At 37.8% G+C, this 25,954-nt stretch overlaps 1 protein-coding gene across 1 annotated transcript in view; it reads left to right on the forward strand.

Moving 5' to 3' along the window:
- Positions 1-25,954, forward strand: part of CNTN5 (contactin 5) — a 657,624-nt gene that overhangs the window by 385,155 nt on the left and 246,515 nt on the right. Inside the window, exon 11 of the mRNA XM_054692969.1 lies at positions 11,419-11,622. Coding sequence (XP_054548944.1) covers positions 11,419-11,622 — 204 coding nt within the window. The remainder of the gene's footprint in view (positions 1-11,418; positions 11,623-25,954) is intronic.

Below are 25,954 nucleotides of genomic sequence, written 5' to 3' on the forward strand. Positions count from 1 at the left end.
TTTGATTCCTTAGATCAAAAGTAAACAATGTCCCTTTAGCTTTTTTATATATATTTGGGCAATAATTATAATTCAATTCAGTGAACTATACTCAGTACCTATTAGTATATATGTATGTTGTAGAAATAAAACCATAAAAGATACATATTATTCTGTCTTAAAAAAAACCAAACACTAGCTTTCATCTACCTACCTACCTACCCTGATTATTTATAAAGGAAATATAAAGAAACACACTAATCACCTAATAATTCAAGTAGTTGGTTAACCAGAATATGTTACTTCTAGATTAATCCTCATCACAGGAATATAGGTGAATATTAATATAGGTGAATATAGGTGAATTAATATAGGTGAATATAGGTGAATATAGGTGAATATTAATCCTCATCACAGGAATATAGGTGAATATAGGTGACCTTCCCAGGGTACATTTGTCAATGTGTAGAGATATTTATAATTGCCATAACTAGGTGGGGAAGGGGAAAGAAGAAGAAATACCCTAAAGGGTAGATGTCAGGGACACATCCTACAAAGGATTCTCTCACACCTCAGATGTGAATAGTGCTGAGATTTAGAAACCTTGATTTGGATAAAAGAAAGATAACTGCATTAAGATAATACTTTATATCAGCCATAAGTTCATGTAATTTGTACTTTTTAGTTTTTAGATCCTTGAAATATTAATATTACTGGAGAGAACTCACTCCCAGAAATGAAGATCCTGAATAACCTAATGAACTACACTTTGGCAAATGGTAAAATTGGAAAAGAAAGCCATAGGAGATAAGCAAAGAAGAGTATGGTGCTTGGAAGTTATTAAAACTGGAATGGCCCCATATAGGCCAGCACCCTCGTGTTCTCATAAAGACACTCTACACCATCTAATCATAATGTGTTCATTTAGGCCTAGTGTAGCGACAGTGTCAACATTATTAGAATCTCCTTGGTCACCTTTCACGTATGCATTTTCATGTTTTCCCCTGATGCAATAATTGATAGAAATACTGGTGTAGAAGATTACTTGTCCACTTGGAAGGAACAGCTGTCCTGCTGTGTTTTAAAACTGTAGCAGTTGTATCTGAGGAGTTCATTAGATAGTAAATAAAATCAATACTCTGTTGCTGCCTTTGTCCAGCAAAGATCCACCACTGAATGATATGTGCTTTCCCCCCACCAGATAGATTAAAGTGTTTGTTTTGATAGCATTTTTTTGTAACTAAAGTAAAAGTTCAGTAAAAGTAATAATGCAAAAATTACACAAATAGGCAAAACCTCAAAATGATGGTCTGAAAGCAAAGAACTAGTAAAAAAACCAAACAAACAAGGATGACATGGTTTTTATTAACAAGTCTTCATGACTAACTTTGAATCAGTAGTCTCAAATGAAATAAATAAGACAAAAGAAATGTTACTGTGCTTATAGGTTCTCTTGTCATTATTTAATTTTTTGTTTCATTAATTTTCTCTTCCACTTTCAACATGTTTGAAAGCAATTAATAATCAATTTTTACTTCATTAAATTCTGTTTATTTGATATCAACTTAATTGACCCTATAAAACCCAGATAACTGGCTGGAATTTGTTCAAGTTTTATGTCTTTCTCACAGCATATCTACTTACATGACACAAAAATGCATTCTCAGGAGTGCTGGGGAAAAAAACCTTCATATAAATCATTTTATTTGTTTTATTTTTATTGCCATGTAAAGGGGAAAACTTTATCTTATATATTATTTCCAAAAAATATATGTTATATATATATATACACACACACACACATATATATATATATATATATCTCATCATGACATTCATTCTCTATTTACTCAACGATTGTGACAGTCTTTTTTTTTTCACAATACCAAGAGTATAATGGTGAATGAAATACCATTAGAAGGTTTCCACCATAAGAAAATGCACATTGTTATACAGAAGGAAACCAATAAGAAGATAACCAGATATATATCTCGATAGTGGGAGAGAAAGGCAGAGTATTGACAGGGTTGGCTTAGGGTTGGTTGATCAGAAATGACCTCCCAGAGGGCGTCATTGGAGCAGCAATTTGAAAGAAGTTAAATTAGGGATCCATGCAAGTGTCTGGGGGAAGCATATCTTAGGCTAACACGAAAATGAGCACGTCTTAAATTGAAAAATAGCAGCAAGAAGATCGACGTGGCTGGGTGGATTAGAGAAAGGTAAGACAGCGTTAAAATTGAAGAGCCAGCCAGGGGCAAAATCATGTTGAGCCTTAGAGGATTTATAAAATTCTAGTCTATTACTTACTAAGAGTTGAGGATGTAAGAAAACATTTCATTTCAGTAATGATGAAACAACAAAACACTGCATTTATCATCAGAAAGATTAAACACTCCCTTTACGCTGCAGTGAGTTGGAAATGACAAGACAGTGATGTGCATTTGGCACTTTCATGCAACTTAAGATATCTTCAACTGGCTTCAGTGCTAATATTTCTTTTTAAAGTTTCCTAAAGTTACATTAACTTGATTTTTTTTTGTTTTTAAGTGGATTCCACACCCGTAATGTAAGCCTAGATTCCAGCCCCTGCTTTCTATGAATATATAATTGGGTAGGGGAGATTATTCATTACATATAGAGCCAAAAACCATGAGAGAACTGAGCGCCTGCAGAAGAGAAGTGAGGGTTGGGTGTTGAGTAGGGAATAGGAAGAACAAGGCATTGACTTAAACCGGGACATTTTTGAAAGTGAAAGTAAATAATCAAAAAATGGTATACATTGTCATTGCGCTAAGCAAATTATGACACAAGTTAATGATATGTCTATAGAATTTGAAAAAAAATAGTTAATTATAAATTGAAGCGACTCTGAAAACTTCTCGGGAAAATGGAAAAATTGCCTTTGGCTTGAGTCTAGGCACGTGACTGGGCAGATGAAGAGAAGGGATGTGTTCTGGCGCTTGACCCAATAACTAATCATAACTAACGTTACGAGAGAAATTACTTTGACCGTCATCCTAAGATAGAGCGCTGATGACTGAAGAGTGAAGATGATGTTGAACGATTAAGGAAGAGATGGAAGGAGATACAAGAGCAGAGAACACTGTAGAGATTTTAAATCCCATGAAAAAGGGTCGCATGCAAAAGAATTACTTAAGGTCCATCGGAAGGCATATGATATAAATAAAGTAAAACTGCTCTCAATTGGAATTTGATAGGAGTTGTAAATACTAAGGAACAATATTCAGTATAAAATGCACCAGTATTTTAATTCTGTGTAATCTGTATGTTGCTCAAACAAGAATATCATACGAGTATACTGCTGACATGGAAGGTCATGGGTAATTGTGTTTTTAAGTAAGAAACAGTGTTTATGTGGTCTTTAGATGATTACTAGATGGATTCTTCAAAGAAGCAAAAGACAAAAATTACATATGTATGTAATCAAAAATAGGCACACACATATACATACATATGTGAGAATTTTAGATAAAAATGACCTCTTATGAACATTTACTGTAGTCCTGGCATTATGTTAACACTTCTGAAATTCCCTAAATCTTGAGTTAGGTGTTTTTGTGATTATTTTACAGGTGAGTAATCAGAACTGAAGAAGTTTTACAATTAACTGAATTCTTCATAGCTACGAGGTGATGCTACAAAGATCCAAACACGTGTTTGCCCCAATATAAAACCCATGGATCTTTCCACTGCTGTGTTACTGTGTGCACCTATACCTGTGTCCAGCGCGGTGAACCCATGTGGGTCAGTTCTTGCACAGAGGAGTTGACTGGAACAGGGAGCTAGGATATTACACTCCACTATAATATGATTCATGTCTGTACCAGCAATGTTTTAAGCTTTCCCTTCCACTAAAAGGATAAGTGGTAGCATTAAGACAGTCTCTACCTTCCTGCTCTGCCCATGGTCTGCAATGGTGTGTTTGGATATTTATTGGTATCTATTTAAGCAGCTTGCATGTAGTGAGATTTTCTCCAGATTATCCATGTAAGTCTGAATCTCTCATTTTCACCTGTAACAGTCAGCTCCTCCATCAGTGGTTTCTGAATTAGTACAAACCTAATAACCAGTTTGCATTCTTGAAATTTGTAGCAATCCCCACAGATGTAGTTTCCCTAGTTCTGAAGCTATATTATTATTTAACCCTCTTGGGTTCCGAGACAATTATAGTATTTTTATTTTACCTATAACTGTTTCTAGTAATTGTGTGACTTTGGAAAATATCACAGAGTAATTACCAGAATTATTAATTAAGCCAACAAACTAGGAACAGAAGCTTAAGAGAAAAATATATCATAGAATCTGCACTTGTGAAGCGTACATAGAATACATCCAAGTAATCGTATTCAACAAAGAAGTCTGAACAGGTTTGCTTTTAGAAGTAAATAAAAAGCGAAATAAGTCAGAAGGAAATAAGTCAGAAGGAAAAAGAAAAGTATTGGATGCTTTCACTTAAAGGAAGAATGCAGGGATCAGGAAAAATAAGGGATCAGGAAAAAATAATAAATAAATAAAGTTAGCAGGCAACTATAAATTGGAGCCATTCAATAGGGAAGGTGGAGGGACAGGGATCATGATAAATGTGTGGCATGTGTATCTGAATAGTATCATTCATATTTATTATGAACATTAGGTGCAGTATAATGGCCATTTTTAATCACTTTATAAATTTTTAAAGGCACATTTTTTTCTTTTCTATATATTATTTAATTGTTCAAAAGCTCCATATTATTCAGCATTGGACTTTGTCATAAAGTCTAGTTCACAAATATATTTTAATAATTAGAAGTTATTACCTATTTGCAGGCTGTGATACAATTACAAAATTCTAAATCAGTCTGATTTTTGCAGAAAAATTCATCGTATTATTAGAAAATAAATGCTAAGTAGTTCTTGTGTCATTTATATTATTAGTGTAGATCAAGCCAACTTTCCTGTATTTTCAAAGAAATTCACTAACAAAGGTCTAGCCAAAATGTCACTCTATGTGAATTAATATGAATAAGAAGTTGAAGATTTATTACAGTAATTACATATCAACAGAGATAAATATGTATTTTATTATTAGGATTTTTTTTCTGATGCAGGTGAGCCATAGGGACAAATCCCCAGAGCAGAAAATAAGCCATTTCATTGCCTTTTTTGATAAATAGACAATATCCACTGTTACTATATGGAGCATAGCAATGTGACAAGTAAATTACCTTCATTAAAGATTTGCATGAAGGATTAATGAGCATTAGTTAAGCCGTAAAAGCACAAAGAACGTTTATGAAAAATTACATGAATATAAGAAGTCGGACGGCAGAGATTCTCGTTATAATAATTTATCTTACCTGAAGATTCTCCACTGCACTTATATGATAAATGTGACCCAAAAGCAACCGAAGTTCCAAATTTAACATATGAAATTCAGACAAATCATAACTCTAGAGTGCTTTGTTCTCTGTGACTCACCTACCTAGAAGGGGGATAATTTATAAAACTCATGTTTGTTTCTATTAATATTTACCCTGCAATAAACCTTCAAATTTACACCATAAAATTTGCATCACATGAAATTCAAAGGAGATACTGGGTCTATCCCCTCCGTGAGTCCCTGTAGTCCTCGCACCACCCCCGCAGTGATCCATCTCCAGAGTCCCGGGTGCTCTTCCCTGCCCTGTTTTGAATCCTACTGAAACATTAACAAAGATGTAAGAAAAAAAGTAATTTAATAAAATAAGATACTTTTTTAAGTTTTCAGTAAATAAAAAATGTTGAGCATTTTAAAGATTTGCCATGTGAATTTTTCTTTGGTTTTCAAAACATAGATCGAGATTAAAATTTAATTATTGTATATAAAAAGTCTACTGGCTAAAGATAACATTTTGCTAAAGAAAACCTAGAAAAATGGCAATATTTAAATTTACTAACCAAGGTTTGCTGTGCTGTGGTTAATCTAATGTTCTAATGTGAACGGACAAACTTTTAGGTGACCTTGGTCATGTCCCAGGGCTGGACTGCAGTTTCCCAGCAGGTCTCCCTGCATATCTTGTCTGTAGGTTATGTTCTTCATCATTGTGTCCAGCTCATTGAGGACACATTGCCTGGGAAGATCGTGGGGCACAGAAATGCTGTTGTTGAGAAAGGGCTGGGATCTGTGGGCTTCAACAACGAGCTGTGCGCAGGTTGTAGTGAATGTAGCTTAAAGCGAGTTCAAGGCCTAAGTTGGATTTGTCTGCTGACCACCACCCAGGCTGCAGTAAATGCTGTCGCTGACCTAATGAAGTTTCCAATTCAATAAGTTAATTTTAAAACCCCTGAGCAAAGCAAGAAATTTAGGTTGCATTTTGAAAAGAGTTAGCAGTGACCTTTATATCTAGACACAGGACTCCTGGGAGGGGTGAGAGAGTGTGTGTGTGTGTGTGTGTGTGTGTGTGCGCATGCACTCGCATGTGTGCGCGTGTTCTGCAGTGGGAAATGTTCCTCAGACAAAATAAAAAGAGCGACCATCCCCCAGGTGGTGTAAGCACTTGAACTCTAGACCTTGGATTTCACTTACTTGGAGTATGCGAGTTGTAGATCACGAGCGAATACCAGTTTACTAGTTTCTGTTATAAATATTCTTTATTTTTTTGTCTTGCTAAGGCACTTTGAATTATATGCACATAAAATTTTATTTTGTCTTGGTGACATAATTTTGAAGCAGAACTCTGCTGCTTCTGATGCCAGGTAACAAACAATGAAAATACATCTCTCAAAAACATAAAAAAATAAGAGAATTAGTACTTTGTTTTGTTCTACTACGATAACTGAACCTTAATGTATAACACAACCTGCCGTGGTCGCCAGGCAATGTCATTGTTAAAACAGAACAGACAGTCTCAGCTGCATTCTTCACACCACTTTAAAAATACCTCGATTCTCTCAGCACCAAGTGTCAGCGAGACAGCTTTGTTCTCTTGCTGTTCTCAGGATCCCTGCTTCTGACTATGTTTTACAGGTGAAAATCGTGACACTTGTAGAAATTAAATCCAGTGGTACACGGTTCCAGGTGAATCTGTGTTGTGCCACATCTGGCGTTATCCAAGGTCATTTGTCGTGAGCCTACGGTTAGTCTTGCTGAGAAGCTCCTGTGGGTTGAACAGTCTCCTCTAAGTGGCAAGTGTGTTCCCAGCACCACTTTTTAATTAGCCCATTTCATGGATACTACATTTGAGACCTGAAAAAATCGAATATAATACTGAAGCAATGTGATATAATTCCTGATAGACTTAATAGAGAAAGTAGACAAATTTGATTTTTTTTCTGGACATGCATTAGCTATAATTTTGCATCAGTTCCTTCAACTGTTTGAGCCTCAGACCTTTGATGTACAAAATAATTATAATGATTGTAGTTACTACATCTGGTTCTATTCTATGAGCCTTACATTGAATATCTCATGCAACATACAATTTCCTCTATTAACTGCGTTTTATAAAGGAGAAGACCAATGATTTATAAAAGTTAAATAGCTTGCCCAAAGGTACGTGGTCTGTAGATACTTAGTCCTGTGACTCATGGCAAATCCCCATGTTAGTTCCTTTCCCAGAAAACCCTACATCTACATAATACCCTTAAATAGCATTTTGCATGCAATAATTTATCAGTACTCATTGATACTCCCAGTTGTCTTGATCTCTGTCCACATCTTAAATCTAGCAGGGAAAATTATCTTTATTTAATAACTTGAGCTGCCAAAATCAGCTCCTGTGAAGTGTCAGTGACCACATTTAAGCAAAAGCAAAATGACTGGCTCGCTCGCGGAGGCTGCTAACCTGAGGAGGAGGTTGGGTCACCTTAAAACTTAATGCCCCTTCGACCTCAGTCTAATTTGCTTAGCAGAATAAATCATGAAGATACTTCATCATAACTTTGTAGAGATGACCTTTCTCTTGCACTCATTGGCAGTACAAGAGATTCTTAAAACTGCCTACATTATTTCTCAGTGTCTGTATTTAAGCCATCTTCAAACATCATCTTCGATGATGTGGATCTTAGATATTTTGCAATAAATTTGCAATAAAGTTTAAAAAGTGAGGAAAAAACTCCACTCACATTCTTATAATTTAGAGAGATTTATGAACACATATGCATATTTTATCATAATCATTCATTTATTCATCAAATATTTATTAAGCAACGATATGCCAGCAATCTGTTAGTTGTTTTTTTTTTTTTTTTTGTTTTTGTTTTGTTTTGTTTTTGTGAGACCCTCGCGGGTGGCCGGGGATCGAACTGGTGCTGCAGAGGCTGCGGGCAGCCTACCAACCCAGCACTCAACCGCTGCGCCACCAGGGGAGGCCCAACAATCTGTTAGTTTTTAAGAATAAGGTGGTGAAGAAAATAGATTTGGCTCTGCCCTGCCAAGAGTATCTGATGAGCAATAGTGACATTTTCTATCACACAGGAGATATCAAAACAATAAAGTGAAAAAAAAAATCCTACTAATTTCAGGTTGTATCACATTATGCTGTTTTTTTTTTTTATTCTGATGTTCCTAATTTCAAAAAAAAAACCAATATTATAGTATCAGCTAAGACTTTCTGAAAACAGAATGATTGCAGTGTCAATTTTTTTTATGATTTATTTATGCATACAAGAACGGGGATACAGGCCAGAGGTGTGGGAGGGTGAGAGGATTCACCAGAGACAGAGTGGGGAGCAGAACAGGTGGATCCACTGAAATCCACTGCTGAGGGGAGCAGCGGGGAGACAGGAGAGGTCTGTGCGCCATGTGGGTAGCTCCCTGGCTGGGGATCGAACTCATGCTGCAGAGGCTGCAGATAGCTTCACGGTGCTGTGCTTAACCCCCTGGGATGCCATGTAGTATAAATTCTTAAAGCCATTTGGTTTTAACCAAGAGGCTCCTAAAGGAAAGCGGGAGTCACAGTGGGCCAGGATAGAGGACCGGGGTGGCGCGGTGACACACACCTGCAGGGTGTGATTCTGTATCTCGAAATCATACACAGTGTTGTAAGCCAGTGTGTCCTCAATATAAGTGAATACACATGACTAGTGTTACTAAAGAAATAACTCAGGGGAAGGGGACCTTGGAATCTGCTCTTTCAACTATAACGTAATTATTATAATGCTACTGGGATTCGGTGAGATTAGTGAGGGTCAGTGCAGTGGGTCTGCTGCTCCTCTTCTGTGAGCTCAGTTGTGTCTGGTATGAAGTCGCCCTTCAGTGATCTCCCACTGGCCAATCTTCAACAGCAGTTTTCCTTATTTTACCTGGTGCTTTGCCCTACTAAAGTCACCAATATTGGAATGCTTAAGTCGTTATGTCTATGACTCTATTTTATTTATTTCACTTGAGTCTCTCCAGTAAGTTTCTTCCTCTCACCCTGTGAATTTTTTTATCATCTTTAGATGTTTGTCGTTCTTGGAGCTCTTTATTTCCCTGATTAATATCATATACTCAATTATTCCAGTAAACTGACAGCTCTCAAATTTAATAGTCCTCAATTTCAGACGCATTTTGTCAAATGTGAAACTCCTGTTGAGAGTGAGGATTCGCCTCACACACCTACAGTGAAACCAAGTAGTCTCTCCTACAATGAAACCAAGTGCTAAACTTTCCTGATATTTTATTCTTCTCAAAATGTGAGAACAATGAGACAATCATCTTTCTCATTAAACCTACTTGATTTCGTGTGCTTCCATCTTGCACATCCTGCACCATCCGCTTCCCAGTCACTCAAGTGAGAGTTTCCCTGCTGTTTGTCTCTTACCACCGACATACTTCTTTGACCAAAAACTTCTCCTTATAATCACGGTTCTGACTCAGATTTCTTCAACCCTCCTCTTCAGTATTCAATAGTGTTCTGTGGTTGCCTCCTGCAACCTTGTCCTTATTAAATCTAATCTCTGTTCAGTCTCCAGGGTAACGTACTACTGCACACAGCTCTGTCAACCCCCTGCTGGAAAACAGCCAATGGTGCCCCCTTAGAGCGCATGCTCCTTCATATCACACACACGTGATGGTAATTTGAGGGTAGTCATCTGAATTTGTCTGCAGTCTCTCCAGCCGCCTCCTCTCTCACAGCTTCCATCCCTGGATTTTTCTAATTGCACCAAACTGTTGCTGTGCTCCATTCAGACTGTCCAACTCCTTATCTAAAGAGCCTCATCCTTTGCCTTCTCTGACTAGAGGGCCTTCACTACCCATATACTCTACATCTGGTGAATTCCAGCTGTTGTTTTAACACCTCCATGTTTATAACAACACAATCACTCCCCTGGCCACCATATCAGATATACAAAAGCCTTCCCAGTTTCTCCGACTGAATGTCAAAGAGTGTGTCGAATTTAATCTGACAAAACTAAACTCCTGGTTTTATTCAACTCACATCTCAGAAGACCTGTCTTTCCAGAGTTTTCCCATTTCACTGAAGGCAAATATATTCTTCTAGCTTTTTGCTCAGACCCCAAGCATTCACCCTTGATGCCTCTTTTTTTCTTCACATAATCAGCAGTTTCTGTAGACTCTACTATTTTTACCAGAACCTGTCACTTCTCACTATTTCACCACAACTGTCACTACCATTCTAGTGCAAATCGTTTATGTTATTCAGTTCATGGCTATTTTGAAACACCACTGAGGCTAGTGCACATTATTCTATTCCCCCTACGTGCCCTCCCCCTCCCTGCACTGTCATCTCTACCCAGCAGTAAGAGAGAGCTTTTAAAATAAGAATTCACATTTTCTTCTCATCCCTGTCATCTCTAGCTCTCTTAACATGCTTTAGTTTTCTTCACAGCACTTATCACTGCTTGACACATACTTGTGTGTTCTTGGCTTTTTCCCACTATAATAAAGCTCCTTGAAAGTGCAGACATTTTTTTTTTCCACTTAGGACAAGGCCTGGCCAATCATGATCCTCTGCCAATATTGGGTGACCAAACAAGTAAAAAAATGTAGCTCCGTGTCTCCTCTTATTCATAATTTTCGTGGGTTAACCTGATTGCCAGCATGTCCCTCCCCTATGTTTTCTTGATACAGAGTGCAGATTTCCATCTCTTCTACATTCCTTCATAAGTTTAGGTAAATCTTTCCCATTAGATTGATTTTCAAGAATGGGAGAAAATATCTTCTCTTTAATTTCTGTGTTAGTAGAGTGCCAATCATCTAATGCACATTCTACACCCATTGCAATTAAGTGAAAGCATGAAGGGATAAAACCAAGCATCCCTATGTTTGTTTGAGATGGTCCGTAGTCATTAATGATAACAGTCCTTTGAATATAAAACACTAAAATTGTAGAGATATTTGTATCAGATAGGTATGGTCTTGCAATATTGAAATACTTGTTAAAGTCTCTGTTGTTTGACCTTTCACTGTTAGTAAAATAATGTGTCTTTCAACAATTGAATTTTGTGTTTTTTCAGAGATCATCTATAGCTGGGTGTTTAATGAATTCCCATCCTTTGTGGCGGAAGACAGCCGGCGGTTCATTTCCCAGGAGACAGGCAACCTTTATATTTCTAAAGTCCAAACATCAGATGTTGGCAGCTATATTTGTCTGGTGAAAAACACAGTGACGAATGCGCGAGTACTTAGTCCTCCAACACCACTCACGCTGCGTAATGATGGTAAGTGGAATGGTCAGTTGCCTCGAATGTGAAAAATAAACAAGTGTTAGCGTGTTTAGACCTAGTATGAATAAAATACAAAGTCATTTATCATATTTAGAAATGCCACATTTTAAGTCAGATTTTGCATACCTTAGAATAAAAATTTTGACACGGGCAAGTGATATTCTATGAATGAGAAATATTAACCATAAATGGTACTGTACTGTGTAAAAAGGAGAAGGATGAAGTGTAATAAAGACTCCACAGTTCTTTTCTTTGATCCTTACTGCCTCCATCTAGCATATGTGTATGAATTGTAAGCATTTTATAGATTCACTTTTCATTACGTTTTTATTTTAGCCAGCTTCAAATTGAATGTTCAGTCTTCAATACTTCATGTTATAATTGTTATTATTACTTTTCCAATGATAGAAGCAGTTAGAGCTCTAACTTTTAAGTGCAATTCAGGCAGAAATGATGATTCTATAATTATAGGTATCACCATCTATCTAAAGTATCTTCAAATTTAAATACCTCATTTGTAGTTATAGACATTTACAGTTAAGCATTGCATTAAAAAAGTCAAGTGCTACAGCACAGTTGATATATGATATGTGTCTTGCTCTGTCATGCAATAAAAAATCTATGAAGACATTATTAAGAAGTGAGCTTGAGACTCTTGATTGATTATATAGCTTAAAAAATGATCTATTTCAACTCTACTCTTTCATATGCTTAGTTTGAGAGTATATGCTACTGGAATGTATAGCCAGAGTTACAGCTTAAGAATTTTGCTGACTATTTTGTTTCTCATGTATTTAGACTTTATAGTGTGTGTGTGTATTACATATGTATGCATGTGTGTGTGTTTGTCAAAGGTCGCACAGCTGGATAATGGAATGGAGCAAGAGGTGGGAAATACAAATGGAAACTGGGAGACCAATTCAGGGGCTATTGAAACTAAATAACAAGCTAATGCAAGACCAATGAAAGCAGCGGTAATAACCTTGGAAGGCATTAATCATGCCTGGGATATTAAGAATACAGAATTACCAAGATATGATGATCAGTTAAATGCAGGACTGTAGAGTGGGAGGAAGCATTGATATAGTTCATGGAAGGGGAGATGTTTCTCTTCAGGAGAAGAGATAACACAGGTGAAGGACTAGATTGAAATGTCAATGAACATGTGGTGTTCAGTTGGGGATATGATGCAATGAAATGTCCAAGAGAAAGCCATATCAGAATATTTCGGAGGTATTTAGATAGGTATGCCTCAAATGCAAAGGAGAGGGGTAGATTAAAGAAAGAGATTTAAAGGTCATCACTGTGTATTACATAACTGTAGTTACAGCTATGTGTGTGTATATTTTATGCGAACTTTAACTTTACCTAAGAATGTCCATAGCGTGGAATGCAAAAGTGAAAAGATAAATGCATATTTAAGATTACTCTATGCTCATCATTTTTTAAAATTTTTTGGAGTTTTTTTTTTTCAGTTTCTCTTCTCTAAATTTGTTTTCAAACAAAAGAATAACAGCATATTAGGAATGGAATCAGAATACCAATTAATCCCAAACAAGTTCTTCATGTCCATATATCAGAAATATTTTAAATGATTTCCTGATATTAAACTTTTACTCTTTTACTATTAATTACCATGAAGAAGAAAACATATTGATGGTGTTTAGATAGAGACTCTGATAAAACTGTATTAATAACTCTAAACTAATAAATGTTGGTCTCAGAACAAAATCATTCCCCATGTTAATTAATCATCAAAATTGATACCTAGTATGAAATGCCAATAAATGTAAGCAGAGGTGATATCAATTTTGTTACAAAATAAGGTTATAAAATTTAACTGTCAAATTTTACAAGACTTGTATCAGGCTAAAGAACATCGTCCAAAATCATTAAGAGATGTATTTTGGTAAAAGACACAGAAAGTGTCATTTTATTTTTTTATTATTTTTTAATAATAAATTTTTATTTTTATATTCCCCATACAATTGCAACCCCCTTATTTTGACCCCAATCCCTCCCCTCCTGCCCCCTACCCCCCATAGAGTGTCTCTGGTTCATAGTTTTTTGTTGATTTTGATTTTCAGAAAGTGTCATTTTAAATGTCAGAGTGTGAAGTTATTTATCCATTCCAAAAATAGTTGCAGTGTTTGGAGAAAAACCATTGCTAACTTTTTTTTCTATTTAAGTCAACTATCACTACAAAAGAGACTTCCTCATAAGCTGCTTCTGTTCAGCTGTTTTATATTTATATAATATTTTCTGCTGCTTACCTTTTCAAAGTTGATAATTCATTTAAATCCGTAACCTTCTCTTAATTACTAAAAATAATTCTTGACTTTCTGTTATATAAAATAAAGATACTCTATCCCTACTTTTTCCTCACCTTCCTCACTTTGGTCTAACTCCTTTCCTCAGGATATTCCTCACGATAGTCTCTCCTGCAATGAAACCAAGTGCTAAACTATCCTGTAGACTAACGGGAAAGGCTGAAAATCAACAGATATTCATATTATGTTTATTATTATCACTATATTGTGGTAGACTTTAAAACCATTTTTAGACAGATGTGTTTTTCATTAAGGGAAAGTTAGAAATGAATAGAATAAAGCTAATAACATGAATAACACTCTGATATACTTTAGACATCTTTTTCTTAAAATTTTTATGTAGAAATACAATTAATAGTTTCAATAATAGTGTTTAAATAGAAACATTAGTCATCACAATGAAAATGGTAAATAAAATTGTTAGTGTGGTTAAGAAAGTTCATGAAAAAATTATGAGATAAAGAAAAGTGAGTTTAGGACCAAGCCTTGCATGATCCAAATTGTCTTGCAAGGGTAAAGATGATGAGACGTGAGAAAGATGATGTGAAAAGCAGAGATGGTTAGTGTCGAGGAAGCCAAGTGTGGAAGTGAGGTCCACAAGAAGTGAGCACTCACTCACGATGGGGGCTGCGTGGGTGTATTTGTCACCTGTCTCCCTTCTGAGACCCTCCAAGAAGAAATCCATATCCTTAGTGACTACACAGAAGGAGAGAAGCACATTGCTAACAAATGAGCCATTTTGATACGTTTCTGGAAGAATAAGAAAAGATGTGAGGTAAAGAATTAAGAGGACAGAAAAAACTAAAACCCCAAATCAAGTTTAAGGGATCTAAAGAGGGGGGTCAATGACCATGTTCCCAAAGGAAGAAGTTCTGAAATCAAACGAGCTAAGGGGGGGAAACATGGTTTAGGGTCAAAATAAGGGGGGTGGGAATTGTACAGGGACTATAACCATGAAGAAAATACATACATTGTGCAAAAATGAAAAATGATGTAAAAAGTATATAAAATAAAATATAAAAATACTACTAAAGAAAAGGAAATTGCAAAGTATATATGTATAGAGAGAGAGAAAGAGAGAGAACAACTCTTTCACTTCTTTTTAAGCTTCTGTGACTTAGCATTTATATGTAATTCTAAGTTAACAGTTTCTATTAAAAAAATCACTGAGCTTATTTTATTGAATGCTTATAGAATTCATACCAGGATAATGAGTGAAAAAACAGGAAGCTTTTAATATTATTCCAAGAAAAGAATAGAGTAGAATAACTTTTAATTCAAAAACTTTCATATCACTATTTGATCTCTCTTCAAAAAATGTAATTGGAAAGTGTGTTCATCAGAAGGACATATCCCTGAATGTTTTCTCAAGCAGGTGGCATATATTGAACATTTCATCTGCAAATGAAAATAGAATATGATTGTGGGTGAATCCATCTATTGCACCATAGTCAGCAACAGTTCCTGCTGAGTTTTACAAACCTCTCAATGCAGACACAGGCATTACAATGGATATTTCTGCAAACTTAGCAAGCATCTCTGCAGGGGTTTGAACATAAAAATTACCATTAATCTGCTGTGACCATAGAGTAAGCTATAAAAATCATTTCAAGAGCACTGTGTTTTTATACATTTGGAGGAAAAAATGTACTTCTGGGGAAAAATAATAGAGAACATGTACATAAGCAAGACATTTCTTCAAGTAAAAATTAAATTTTACTTAATAAACAATTGTGGAATGTACATTCTGCAGCTCCTAAAGCAACGCTCAAAATAAATTCTGTTTGTGGGTAGATTTCTAGAAATTCATCCACAGAGTGGGGCAGAGGAGTGGGAGGGGCTTGAGGATTGATACCATGGAAAGAGCTTTGCATCACGGAGATCACCACTCCCACAGGCAGCTGGACACGGATTCTGCAGCACCACAGCCTTATGAAAGGCCTCAGAGTCGTGCCCTTGAGGGGGGCAGCAGTGGGCTTCTCCCTCCTGTTCCCAGGGTTTGTCCCCAGGCAGTGAAGCTCTGTGGACTTGCAGGTTGCCCTCAGCTTGCAACTGTGTGAAGCTGGTGGCATGTGCACAGACCTGTTTGCAGTGGCAGTTGTGGGAATAAACATTCTGGCCAGGATCGTTTGAGCCGGCACACAGCGGTGTCTGACGCACGGACGATAGTATCGAGAGTCTTCTCAGCCTTGGGAACTTTTGCTTACAGATAGGAACTCTATCTAATACTTATATAAATGCAAGTGCCCTGATGTTGAAGATTTGTTTTTCTTATAATTCAAGACTGTGCTATTGATTTACTATTTAGCAAATATTTTGCATCCATTGTGAAATATTGTATTAGGTTCTATGACCTATAAACAGATACATATATAAGATTTTTGAAAAGTTTGCAGACTAGTGAGAATGACAGATAATTACAGTGCAGTGCTGTGATAGATATGGAGGCCTGTATTGTTGTGGTTACACCCATAGGAAGATCTACTCTTATAACTCATCAGGGAATGCTTCCTGGAGGAGGTAATATCTGAGCTGCATTTTGAAGATAAACTGGCAGTTTATCAGTTGGCTAGGACTGAAATGTGAGCAATGAGGAGATATGAATGTGGAGAGGAGCAAAGTTTGCATCAGCCAGACCATGTTACCAAGGCACTGGCGAAGCTTTGGAAGATACGGAGTGCCGGAGTGCCATGAGCCGATTTTCCTCTGCTGGCACTGGAAGAACGAGCCTCATGTGTTCACAAATGTGTCCTGCAGACCTACGATGCCTAAGATACTTTGTTAGGATACAATGGATGGCAAATCAAGCACTTAAGTAGTTTAAAACCTGATGAAGTAGGGATAGAATCTCAATACTGTCTGTGATTGCTCCTTCTAGGGTCTACCTGCCCTGTGTTAGTGCCCCATGAGGGTGTCAGTTATTGCATTGAAAACCAAATGAGCAGGGCCTCCCTGGTGGTGCAAGGAGTTAAGACACAGCACTATGACGCCATTCACAGCCTCTGCAGCACATCCCTAGCCAGGAAGCTGACACACATGGCCCAGCAGACCTCTCCTGTCCCCCCGCTGCTCCCCTCAGCAAATGGATTTCAGTCTCTCTACCTGTTCTGCTCCCCACTGTGTCTCACCATCACCCCCCACCACATCGCTGGCCTGCACCCCAGCTCTTGTATGCATAAATAAGTAAATCTTTAAAAAATTAAAAAAAAAAACAAAAACCAAACAAACAAATCTAACCCCAGACATTCGTGAGTAATACACGTCTCCCCGGTGGACCAGTGGGTAAAGAATGAGGTGTTGGGATTCCACATAACACAGAAAAATTAACACCCCCTCTCGCCCATGTCTTTCTCTTGTCAGACTTTCAACTCTACAACAGTCACGTCACACCCTCAGCCCCCTCTGCCCCCCACAGAGCAGCCTCTTCCCTCCCTTCACAGTCTCACTGTCTCTGTCTTACATGTCATATTTTAATTCTCCTCTCGAGTTAGACCAATTCTGAAGAGTTCAATTTTCATTTCATTTTTATGTAGTCAGCATTTACAGGTAATTACTACATGTGAGGCATTATTGTAAAAATTTTACGAGTATTAAAGTGAAAAGATTGAGAACACATACAAGTAAATAGTAATGAAAAAGAACTTGAGGGTTTTTAACTAATATTATACAAGTTATTGGGTGCACTTCTAGGCTAGGTAGAGAGGATCACCAGGAGAGGTTCAGTGCTTGAAGGAGACAGCAGAGCTCTGCCCATAGTCCTCTGTGTGCAAAACCAGACTTCTCGTTCCTCCTCCAGGGCAGATGGAGTTTCTCCTACAAGACAGTCTCCTCCCAGGGTATCCTGCCCCCAGCCCCCTCCATGAGGGGGTAATGACGTCTTAGGGGGTAATGAAATAAAGGAAAGAGAGAAATTTGTCCATTGCTGGAGTTGAATAGTGCAGTAGAGAGAAGACTGGAGGAAGCAACTTCAGAAAGTGGGTGGGACTAGACCCAGAGTGCGTGCATGAAGACTGCCCTTTGATGGAGAACTCATCAGTGGGCAGTGCTGGGAGAAGTAAAAGACTCCCAGGGCAGAGAGCCTACTGTTTGGTGGTGGGAAGTCTGATGGCTTTTCAGTGACCTACAGGTAATGTCACCAGTCAGGAATGTATCTACAGACAACACGTTTATTTTTAAGGCAAGAACTGTGTCCACATGGATTTTATGCAGAGAATTACTTCATTACATAATCCACGAATCAACCCCATTAGTCTATTACTGAATAATGCAGGTCCTAGAAGCAGTGGAAAATTTTAAAAATAGAATGTCTCTGAAGGCTGTAGTATACTGAACAATGACCCCCACAATATCCACATCCTGATTTCCGGGATCTTTGAAGTTACCGCATATAGTGTAAAACATATAGATGTGATTAGGTTAAGAGTTTTAACCTGGCGCACTACCCTGGCTTACCCCGCCTGGCTGAGGAGGGTAAGCACGAAATGTAGTTACACGTGTCTTTACAAGAGAGAGGCAGAAGATCTGACAGGAGAGGAGAAGATGTGAGATGGAAAGAAAAATGAGTGATGTGCTTTGAAGAAGGACGGAGGGGCATTGCCTAAAGTCCTCTGCTCTAGAAGCTGAAAACAGTAGGGGCCTGGAGTCTGGTGAGTTGCTCTAGTGGGGCAGGGTCCGCCCTAAAGGGAGGACACCTTGATTTAGGCCAAGTGAAACTGATTTGAACTTCTGCCCTCCAGCACCGTAAGAGAAGGAGTTTGTGTTAAGCTACCTAGTTTGTGGGTTTTTAGGTTTTTTTTGTTTGTTTATTTTTGTTACAGCAACCGTAAAAGTCTGATACAAAGACCAAACAGAAATCTCCAGCAAGGGTTTGGTTTTGTGTGTTAATTGAGGCAACTGTCCGTGATTCCGAGGCATAGGATCGCACTCTTCAGATGATGTCCTCTCACTACACCCACACCCAGACCCGCGGTCTTGCCTTCTGGGGTACTTGTGACTTTTCTTGTACTGTGTTGGAGTAACTTGTTGCTATTTGCAGTTGCTGATGTGCATCACCTTCCTTCCTGGTAGCTAGAGCTCAATCCTCATGCAGTTATTCCAGGAAAAGTAGCAAAGGCGGCATATCAGGGCTCCGATGCCCGCAACCTCAGGGAGCTGCTGCTGAACAGCATTCCACCGCTAATTCAGCACCTGCCTCGCGGCCATTGAATCAGAAATAACAACAGTTGATGGGATAAACATAAATGCAATGCACCCATCTCCCCCCAGTCCCACTTGCTTCTCCCTGTCAATGCACAGACAGATGGATCCTTTGTTGTGCTCACTCTGATGGCGGAGGTTTGGCTTGGCACTCGGAGAGAGGTGGCAAAGTCCACGCTGTTTCCTGATCAGTCTGTTACAAAGGGATATGATGATTGGGATGGCTCTGGATGTTCTAAATTTGCTTCTTGAGCATTGAAAGTCCTACCCTAAACCCAGGAGATGTTTTCTTCTTCTAATCTTTGTGCATATTTTCAGCTTATGGATGGTTCTAGAGGCTTGGAAATGTGTTACAATAACACTCCTACTGGGGTGTATTCATCTCTGTTTAAGAAGATGAATAATGTTAAAGCTTTGTGTCCAACTGTACAAGATTACAGAACATTACTTGACTTTTATTAATCTTCTATTTATTTTGCTGTGTGTCTCCCTGGAAAGCTTGTCATCTTGAAATGATGCAACCTAAATAAACACATTCCGAAATCATCAGATCATTTTTGAATACACTGAAAACTCAGTTTGCTTGTTGGCTTTGAAAATCAGTCTTTCCATATAATGCACTTTCTCTTAAGCAGATTTATAGGAACAACTTGAACTCCCATCTGTGGATCTAAAAACTTTTGATCAAGAAAATAATGTGTATCATTTCATTAGCTCTCTTAATAAATATACCTTAGAAACTTTGAAAAAATATTTAATAACAGATATATCTGATATATATGTAATCTAACTGAGACCTTGTCCTGATTTCCTACATGAAAAATTGTGATATTTCAGGAAATAAAATCCTGAAGGATGTAATTTTTTTATCATTGGCTTTGTAACACTCTTAAGTATGGAAAGGAAAGTGAATTTTGAGTTGATTTTTGTCAGAGAGCAAAATGTTATGTTCCTGTAAGTTGACTGACTGCCTGTGTTGCTGCCGGACCCCATGTTCTTGCTGCCTGCACTGCTGAGCTCCCTCTCTCTGTTTACTGCCCTGCACCCTGGCGTTAGCCCACCCACACCACTCAAGGTGTTTTCTCAAAAGCACTCAAGTATCTGTTAGTCAAATGCATCAGAGTTTTCTCAGCTTCATCATTCTTGACCTCTTTGCAGTCTGTGCTTAAGCCAGAGTATATTTCTATTTCTTGGCTCACCTGGAGGTAGAATTTCCCCAACAGCTTCATCTGTACCTCTCACTATTTTTTCTCCATCTACCTCCCAAGTCAGTCACTCTACTTAGCTATCCATCTGCATGTTTCCACTCACCATGTCACTTGTTTGCACTTCACTTTGTTCCAGGAAGGATTTAAGGAGACATGTCCTTCAAATGTAGATTGTCCAGGATCCTGCTCCTTAGCCCAGCTCTATTTTCTTTCTCTCTTGATTGACGTACTGCTGGTTTACAACACTGCATGTGATTTAGAGGAAGAAGTTCACCCCTCCTCTGATGCACGACACCACACCACACCTCCATCAAAGCACCCATAATCCTTTACCCTACACCATTGTCTGTGCATAAATATTATTCTTCAGTGAGCACTTCTGTTTCTGTTTCCAACTTAGCATCTCCCCACCAATTGACTTCACCAGCTGCTATCTGTGTTGTTAGTGAGATCGCCTTTCTCCCAAACATGTAATATAAACATTTTGGGTGAGTTAGAATCTGCCTGATCTCATACCCCGTAGATGTGACAAGCACTGTGAAATCTATGTCTGCGGTGTCATGCTCATTTTCATCCACCCCACCCCACCTATTACTGGCACTCTTTACCTTTGGCCCAGATCAGTGGCTTTCAATGGCCTTTTTTCTCAGTTCATAAACAGTTTTCTTACTCAAAACTCACTTTGAAGACCATCGTCACATTCTAGGCTGCGGAAAAGAGAGGTTGCCCATGCAAGGACAGTAAGCTAGCTGAAGTGCTGCCTCTTCGCCATCAGTGAAAGCAAGCAGAAAGCAAGCTCATGAGAAATTTAAACTAAAACCTATTTTGATTGACTTTGTTTGAAGTAAATTTATCAAAAACTTGGGTTTGGTTTAGCACCTCCACCTACTTTATCCTTCGCCAGAGGACTTACCCTGTCTGTGTTTCAATGTATTCATCTACACACGGGGATAGTGGCATGAATACTTGTCTCATGGAGCTATTGTGAGGTATAAATACTTTAATACATAGAAAGTGATTGTAACAGTCCTAGTTCTATACAATAATATCCGTTGTGGTTGTTTACTATATAAATTCAAGCCCCTTTGTCTAGAAATTGAAGTAGAATTGAGGAGGGGTGGGTAATAGCATTGGGAAACCATCACTTTTCTTTGGTCACTCTTTATTGAAGACCTTCTCCAGATATTTCTGACTATTTCTTGTCATTTTTTTCTTTTCTGGAGATACCCTCTAAACAACCAACTTTGACTGTAAGTACTTGAATGACTTGCATAAGATCGTGCAATAACTAGGAATAAAATCTATCACATAATAAAGGCAGTTTGGATGTTATTCCAAAAGCATCCCCTTATGTTTGTCCATATTGAAAATCTTCTGGTACTTTCATAATTCCCACCCACACAGCCTTATGGTACCTTAATGCAAATCATGTCTGCCAGCTTGATATTTCACTACACAGTAGAGCTCAGTATCACCTGAAAGATTGGAGATGTTATTATTCCCATATTAAGATATTTCTCATACTAAGAAACTTTGCAAAATAACTGCAACTCAGCCTCAACTCACGCCCGGAGGACTATGTCATTTGCCAACATAAGGTGTTTCACTATCCAACAAGACATAATTCCTCCATAGTCTGACTCAGTTTGTTTGGTTTCAAATACATTAATAATAAAATTTCTCAAAAGTTTTTGAAAGTCCGTAAACCACATCTAATAAGTCATCATTTAGTAGTATCATCCTCTAGAACTTGCATCAAAATAATCTGTGGTGTTTGCGGATAATATAGATATTGGACCATAGATAAGATCTACCCAGTCAGAATTCTGGAGTGTTCCTGGAAATCAGTTGAACAAATGATCCATAAACACTTGTCTCTAGAGACACAGGAAGTGTCTTTGACTACTCCCTCCCCAGAAGACTTCAATAGCTCTTGCCAACTGAATGTACTAGAAATAATTAAATCCCAGTGATGCCTCTCCCTAAGGTACAAGAGTGCTGCCTATCACAGTGCCCTTGAGAATGTGTGTCTGTCTCAAAAGGCCACATCCTTTAGGGCAATTCCAAAAAAAAATGAATAAATAAAGCTAGATCTTCTCTTTCTTTGGGAGGTCTCAGAAGATCCTGGGGCCACCAATAGGTCCACCCTGTTCTGGTGTTCCTTCAGAGAAAGGACTGGAAGAAAGAGGTATTTAAAGTCTTCATCTGTTATCTTCATCTGGAAATTGGCATTGCCACTGACACTTCCCAGATATTTCATATATTCAGTAGAGCTGAGAATCTCTCTGCTAATCAGTACTTGTCAAGTTCCTTTTTAGCATTAACATGCCTCTTCACACCAGACAGGATTTCCAACAAAAGGTAGACAAAATTCATGACAGAATAGTGCTTGGAGAGTTTTGCCAACATTTAAATTCTGTCTCTTCCTCAGATATTCTAATTCAATGGGCCCAAAAATGGAGATTAGAGGTATTTATTTGTGACCAGCATCACTAAGAATTTTTATGTTCAGTCAGGTTGGGACTGCCTGGCATTTTATTTATCTCAATAAGTGACTGTGATGTTAGAGAGATTGTCAAGCAGTTACCATATTTCTATCATTGTCTACTGCCTCTGAAATATTTTAAAGGATATTTAATTTGTAGTTTTATGTAACTTTTTAAGGTAATTGTTGAAATTAAGATTAATACTTTTTTGAAGGAGTGTACTTATAATTGAGCTGTCATAGGTATCAGGTCTTTCTACTTTATTTAGACAATCTTCCTGTTATTATTATGATGCCTGTTTTCCTATGGTTTCCAGTTTTCCTTATCTTCCCTTGCACTGCCATCCTTATTATGATCTACTTGACTTTTCTCTTGTGTATCAAATATTTAAATATAAACTTAAGAATTCATATAAATTTTAAAATTATTTCCTCCCAATTTTTTTCTCCTGAACTTATTCTGTATTTTGTCTCAGTTTACTTGTCTAAAATTTAGTAAGCCTATAGTAAGTGTTTGAAGGTTCCCTTATCCTAAAAGGGTATTGAATTTATATCCTTACTTAGCTCCATCTTTGTTGAATTACGTTCTTATTTTGTGATCACTCATTATTTAATACTAAGGATCACATTTAGGGCCTCAAGGTCTTTTGGAAACTAATTTACAACATTTGAAAGCATTTCTTTCACAGTTCACCCCAAGATATTTTGAAAATTTATCATAAAATAACAAGAACGGTTTTTGAAACAAATTTACTGAAATCCATTGAAATGAGAGCTGCGTTCTTCGAAGTAGACATCCTGGAAGGCAATTTACTCAGAGCAATATAATCTCGCCATTATCCAAAGTATTTTAGAACACAATGATTCATCTCACTGTTTTCTAACTCTTGTCTCAGCACTGTGGAGGGAGGTAGCAGCTGCGTAAGTGGCTTGATAACAATTCACACTTTTCTTGGGCACCAGGCATGGAGCCGAAAGCGTTTTATAATTCTTTCATTCTGCCCTCAACAAAATAGCACTAGCTTATCTTTCCTTTATAGATGAAGAGTCTGCTCTTTAGACATGTCCACTTACCTGTTTGTCTTACTCGCCAGAGTACAGCCCTAAGTGTTACACGTTATTATTGCTAAGTCACCGACTAGTTGAGGGACTCACCCAAGGTTATAGTGGGAGATGTGCATCCACAGCTGTTAGTCACAATGTTTCCCCACTCCGTGCTTCCCTTACGGTATCAATGCCCAAAATTGCTATCATATTGATAGATTACCTAAAATCAAATTTCAAGAGTACAGCTAGAGATGACACAGGGTATAAATACATGCCCATCATAGAAGCAATATTTATATCTCCCATTCAGTTTCACTGGAGTAGATAAGAAGTATGTTTTTCTCAATTCATCAAGAAAGCTAGAATCCATCAAATTTATGAAATTAGATAGTGTGTATGAAGTAACCCACATAAGTAAAATTGAGGTTATGGTGATCTTTGGGAATGACAGAATTCATCTATAGAGAAAATAAGGCTGCCTGCTGTATAGTGTGTTAATTATCTGTCAAAATATCTGTCAGGAGAATACATAGCCTAATTTTCTTAATAATTAGTAGGATCTACTTAATATTACAGCACACATTTTTCTTTAAATGTCGGGTTTCCTTTTAAATGTCAGAGTGTTAAAAATTTAATTATAAAGAAAGAAAAAAGGAAAGTGTGCCAAACCCAGGATACTAAAAAATATTTCTGTCACTCACAGGTTTAATAAATAAATGGAAGCCAACATAGGGAAATACTTTGCTGTCGCCCTGACATCGTGATGATCGATGCCTGCAATAGCGATCATACGGGCGGTCAGTTCACCAGTGATTTGTGTACATGACTAGCAGCCCTACCTATGTTGGTCACCACCACCAGTCACCTGCCCCTCACACTTGGCCTTTGTTTCACTGAAAGGCATAGCCTCAAGAAGCTCTTAGAGAATTTTAAATTCATAAGTGAAAACAGAAAACTAGATTTCGAGGAGAAAAGGAGCACCTTAGAGTGTCTAACCTAGGAGTGCACTCTAGTACATCTGGCCTGTCGGAGCAAATCCAATGGCTAAAACCAGTCCCTCCCCTGCAGCATGATACTTATGCCACTGAGGCAAAAAGTCCACCAGTTGAGCAGTCATTGAATCAATAAGCTTTTATATATATATATATATATATATATATATATATATATATTTTTTTTAATAAGACGCCATGGCCTCCCTGGTGGCGCAAGGCATTAAGCATCAGCACTAGGAAGCTATCTGCAGCTACTGCAGCACAACTTTGATCCCTAGCCAGGGAGCTACCCACATGGCACAGCAGACCTCTCCTGTCTCACCCGCCTCAGCAGTGTGTTTCAGTAGATCCTCCTGTTTTGCTCCCCACTCTGCCTCTGGTGAATCCTCTCACCCCCCACCTCTGGCCTGTACCCCAGTTCTTGTATGCATAAATAAATAAATCTTTAAAATAAAGTAAGATGCCACAGAGAGACTTAGAGATCAGTAACTTTTACTTGGGTGTATATTAGTTAAATTATATCATTTTACTTTTAGCATCTTACTGGGATAACTTTCCAGAGCAAAAGGATACAGGTTATGTGGGTAGTAAGAGAGGTAGAATAGGATTGTGAAGGATAACAGAAAAAAAATTGGCATCACTTTTTAGATATGTGTATATTTAGTAAAGCAAAAGCTTTTGGGTCCTTCTTGCTTAGACTGTAATAGCAGTTCTGCCTCATGTTAACTGTGAGCCACCATTTTATTACCTTGGTTTCATGATTCATGCAATGGTGATTATGTTTGCAGTGAGATTGCCGCACCCAGTAGTATATTACACATGGAAAGAATCTGGTTCTTTTACTACTGAGATACAAGAGGAATATCCTGATGTCAAAGAACTAGGAGGGGAGCTAGTAAAGGTGAGAGTCTTAATAAAATAAGCCACATTACAATGTGCGAAGCGTCAAATAAGAGGGGTCATATGTCGAGGGTACAAAGAAAACAGGGCTAACTCCAAGACACCATCAGGAGCATTTGCACAGGGAAGTTGACAATTGAGGGCAGAGTTGAAAAAGAAAAGGAG

The sequence above is a fragment of the Talpa occidentalis genome, unplaced genomic scaffold (assembly GCF_014898055.3).
Source record: "Talpa occidentalis isolate TD23 unplaced genomic scaffold, MPIMG_talOcc4v2.1 talOcc4.12, whole genome shotgun sequence".
NCBI lineage: Eukaryota > Metazoa > Chordata > Mammalia > Eulipotyphla > Talpidae > Talpa > Talpa occidentalis.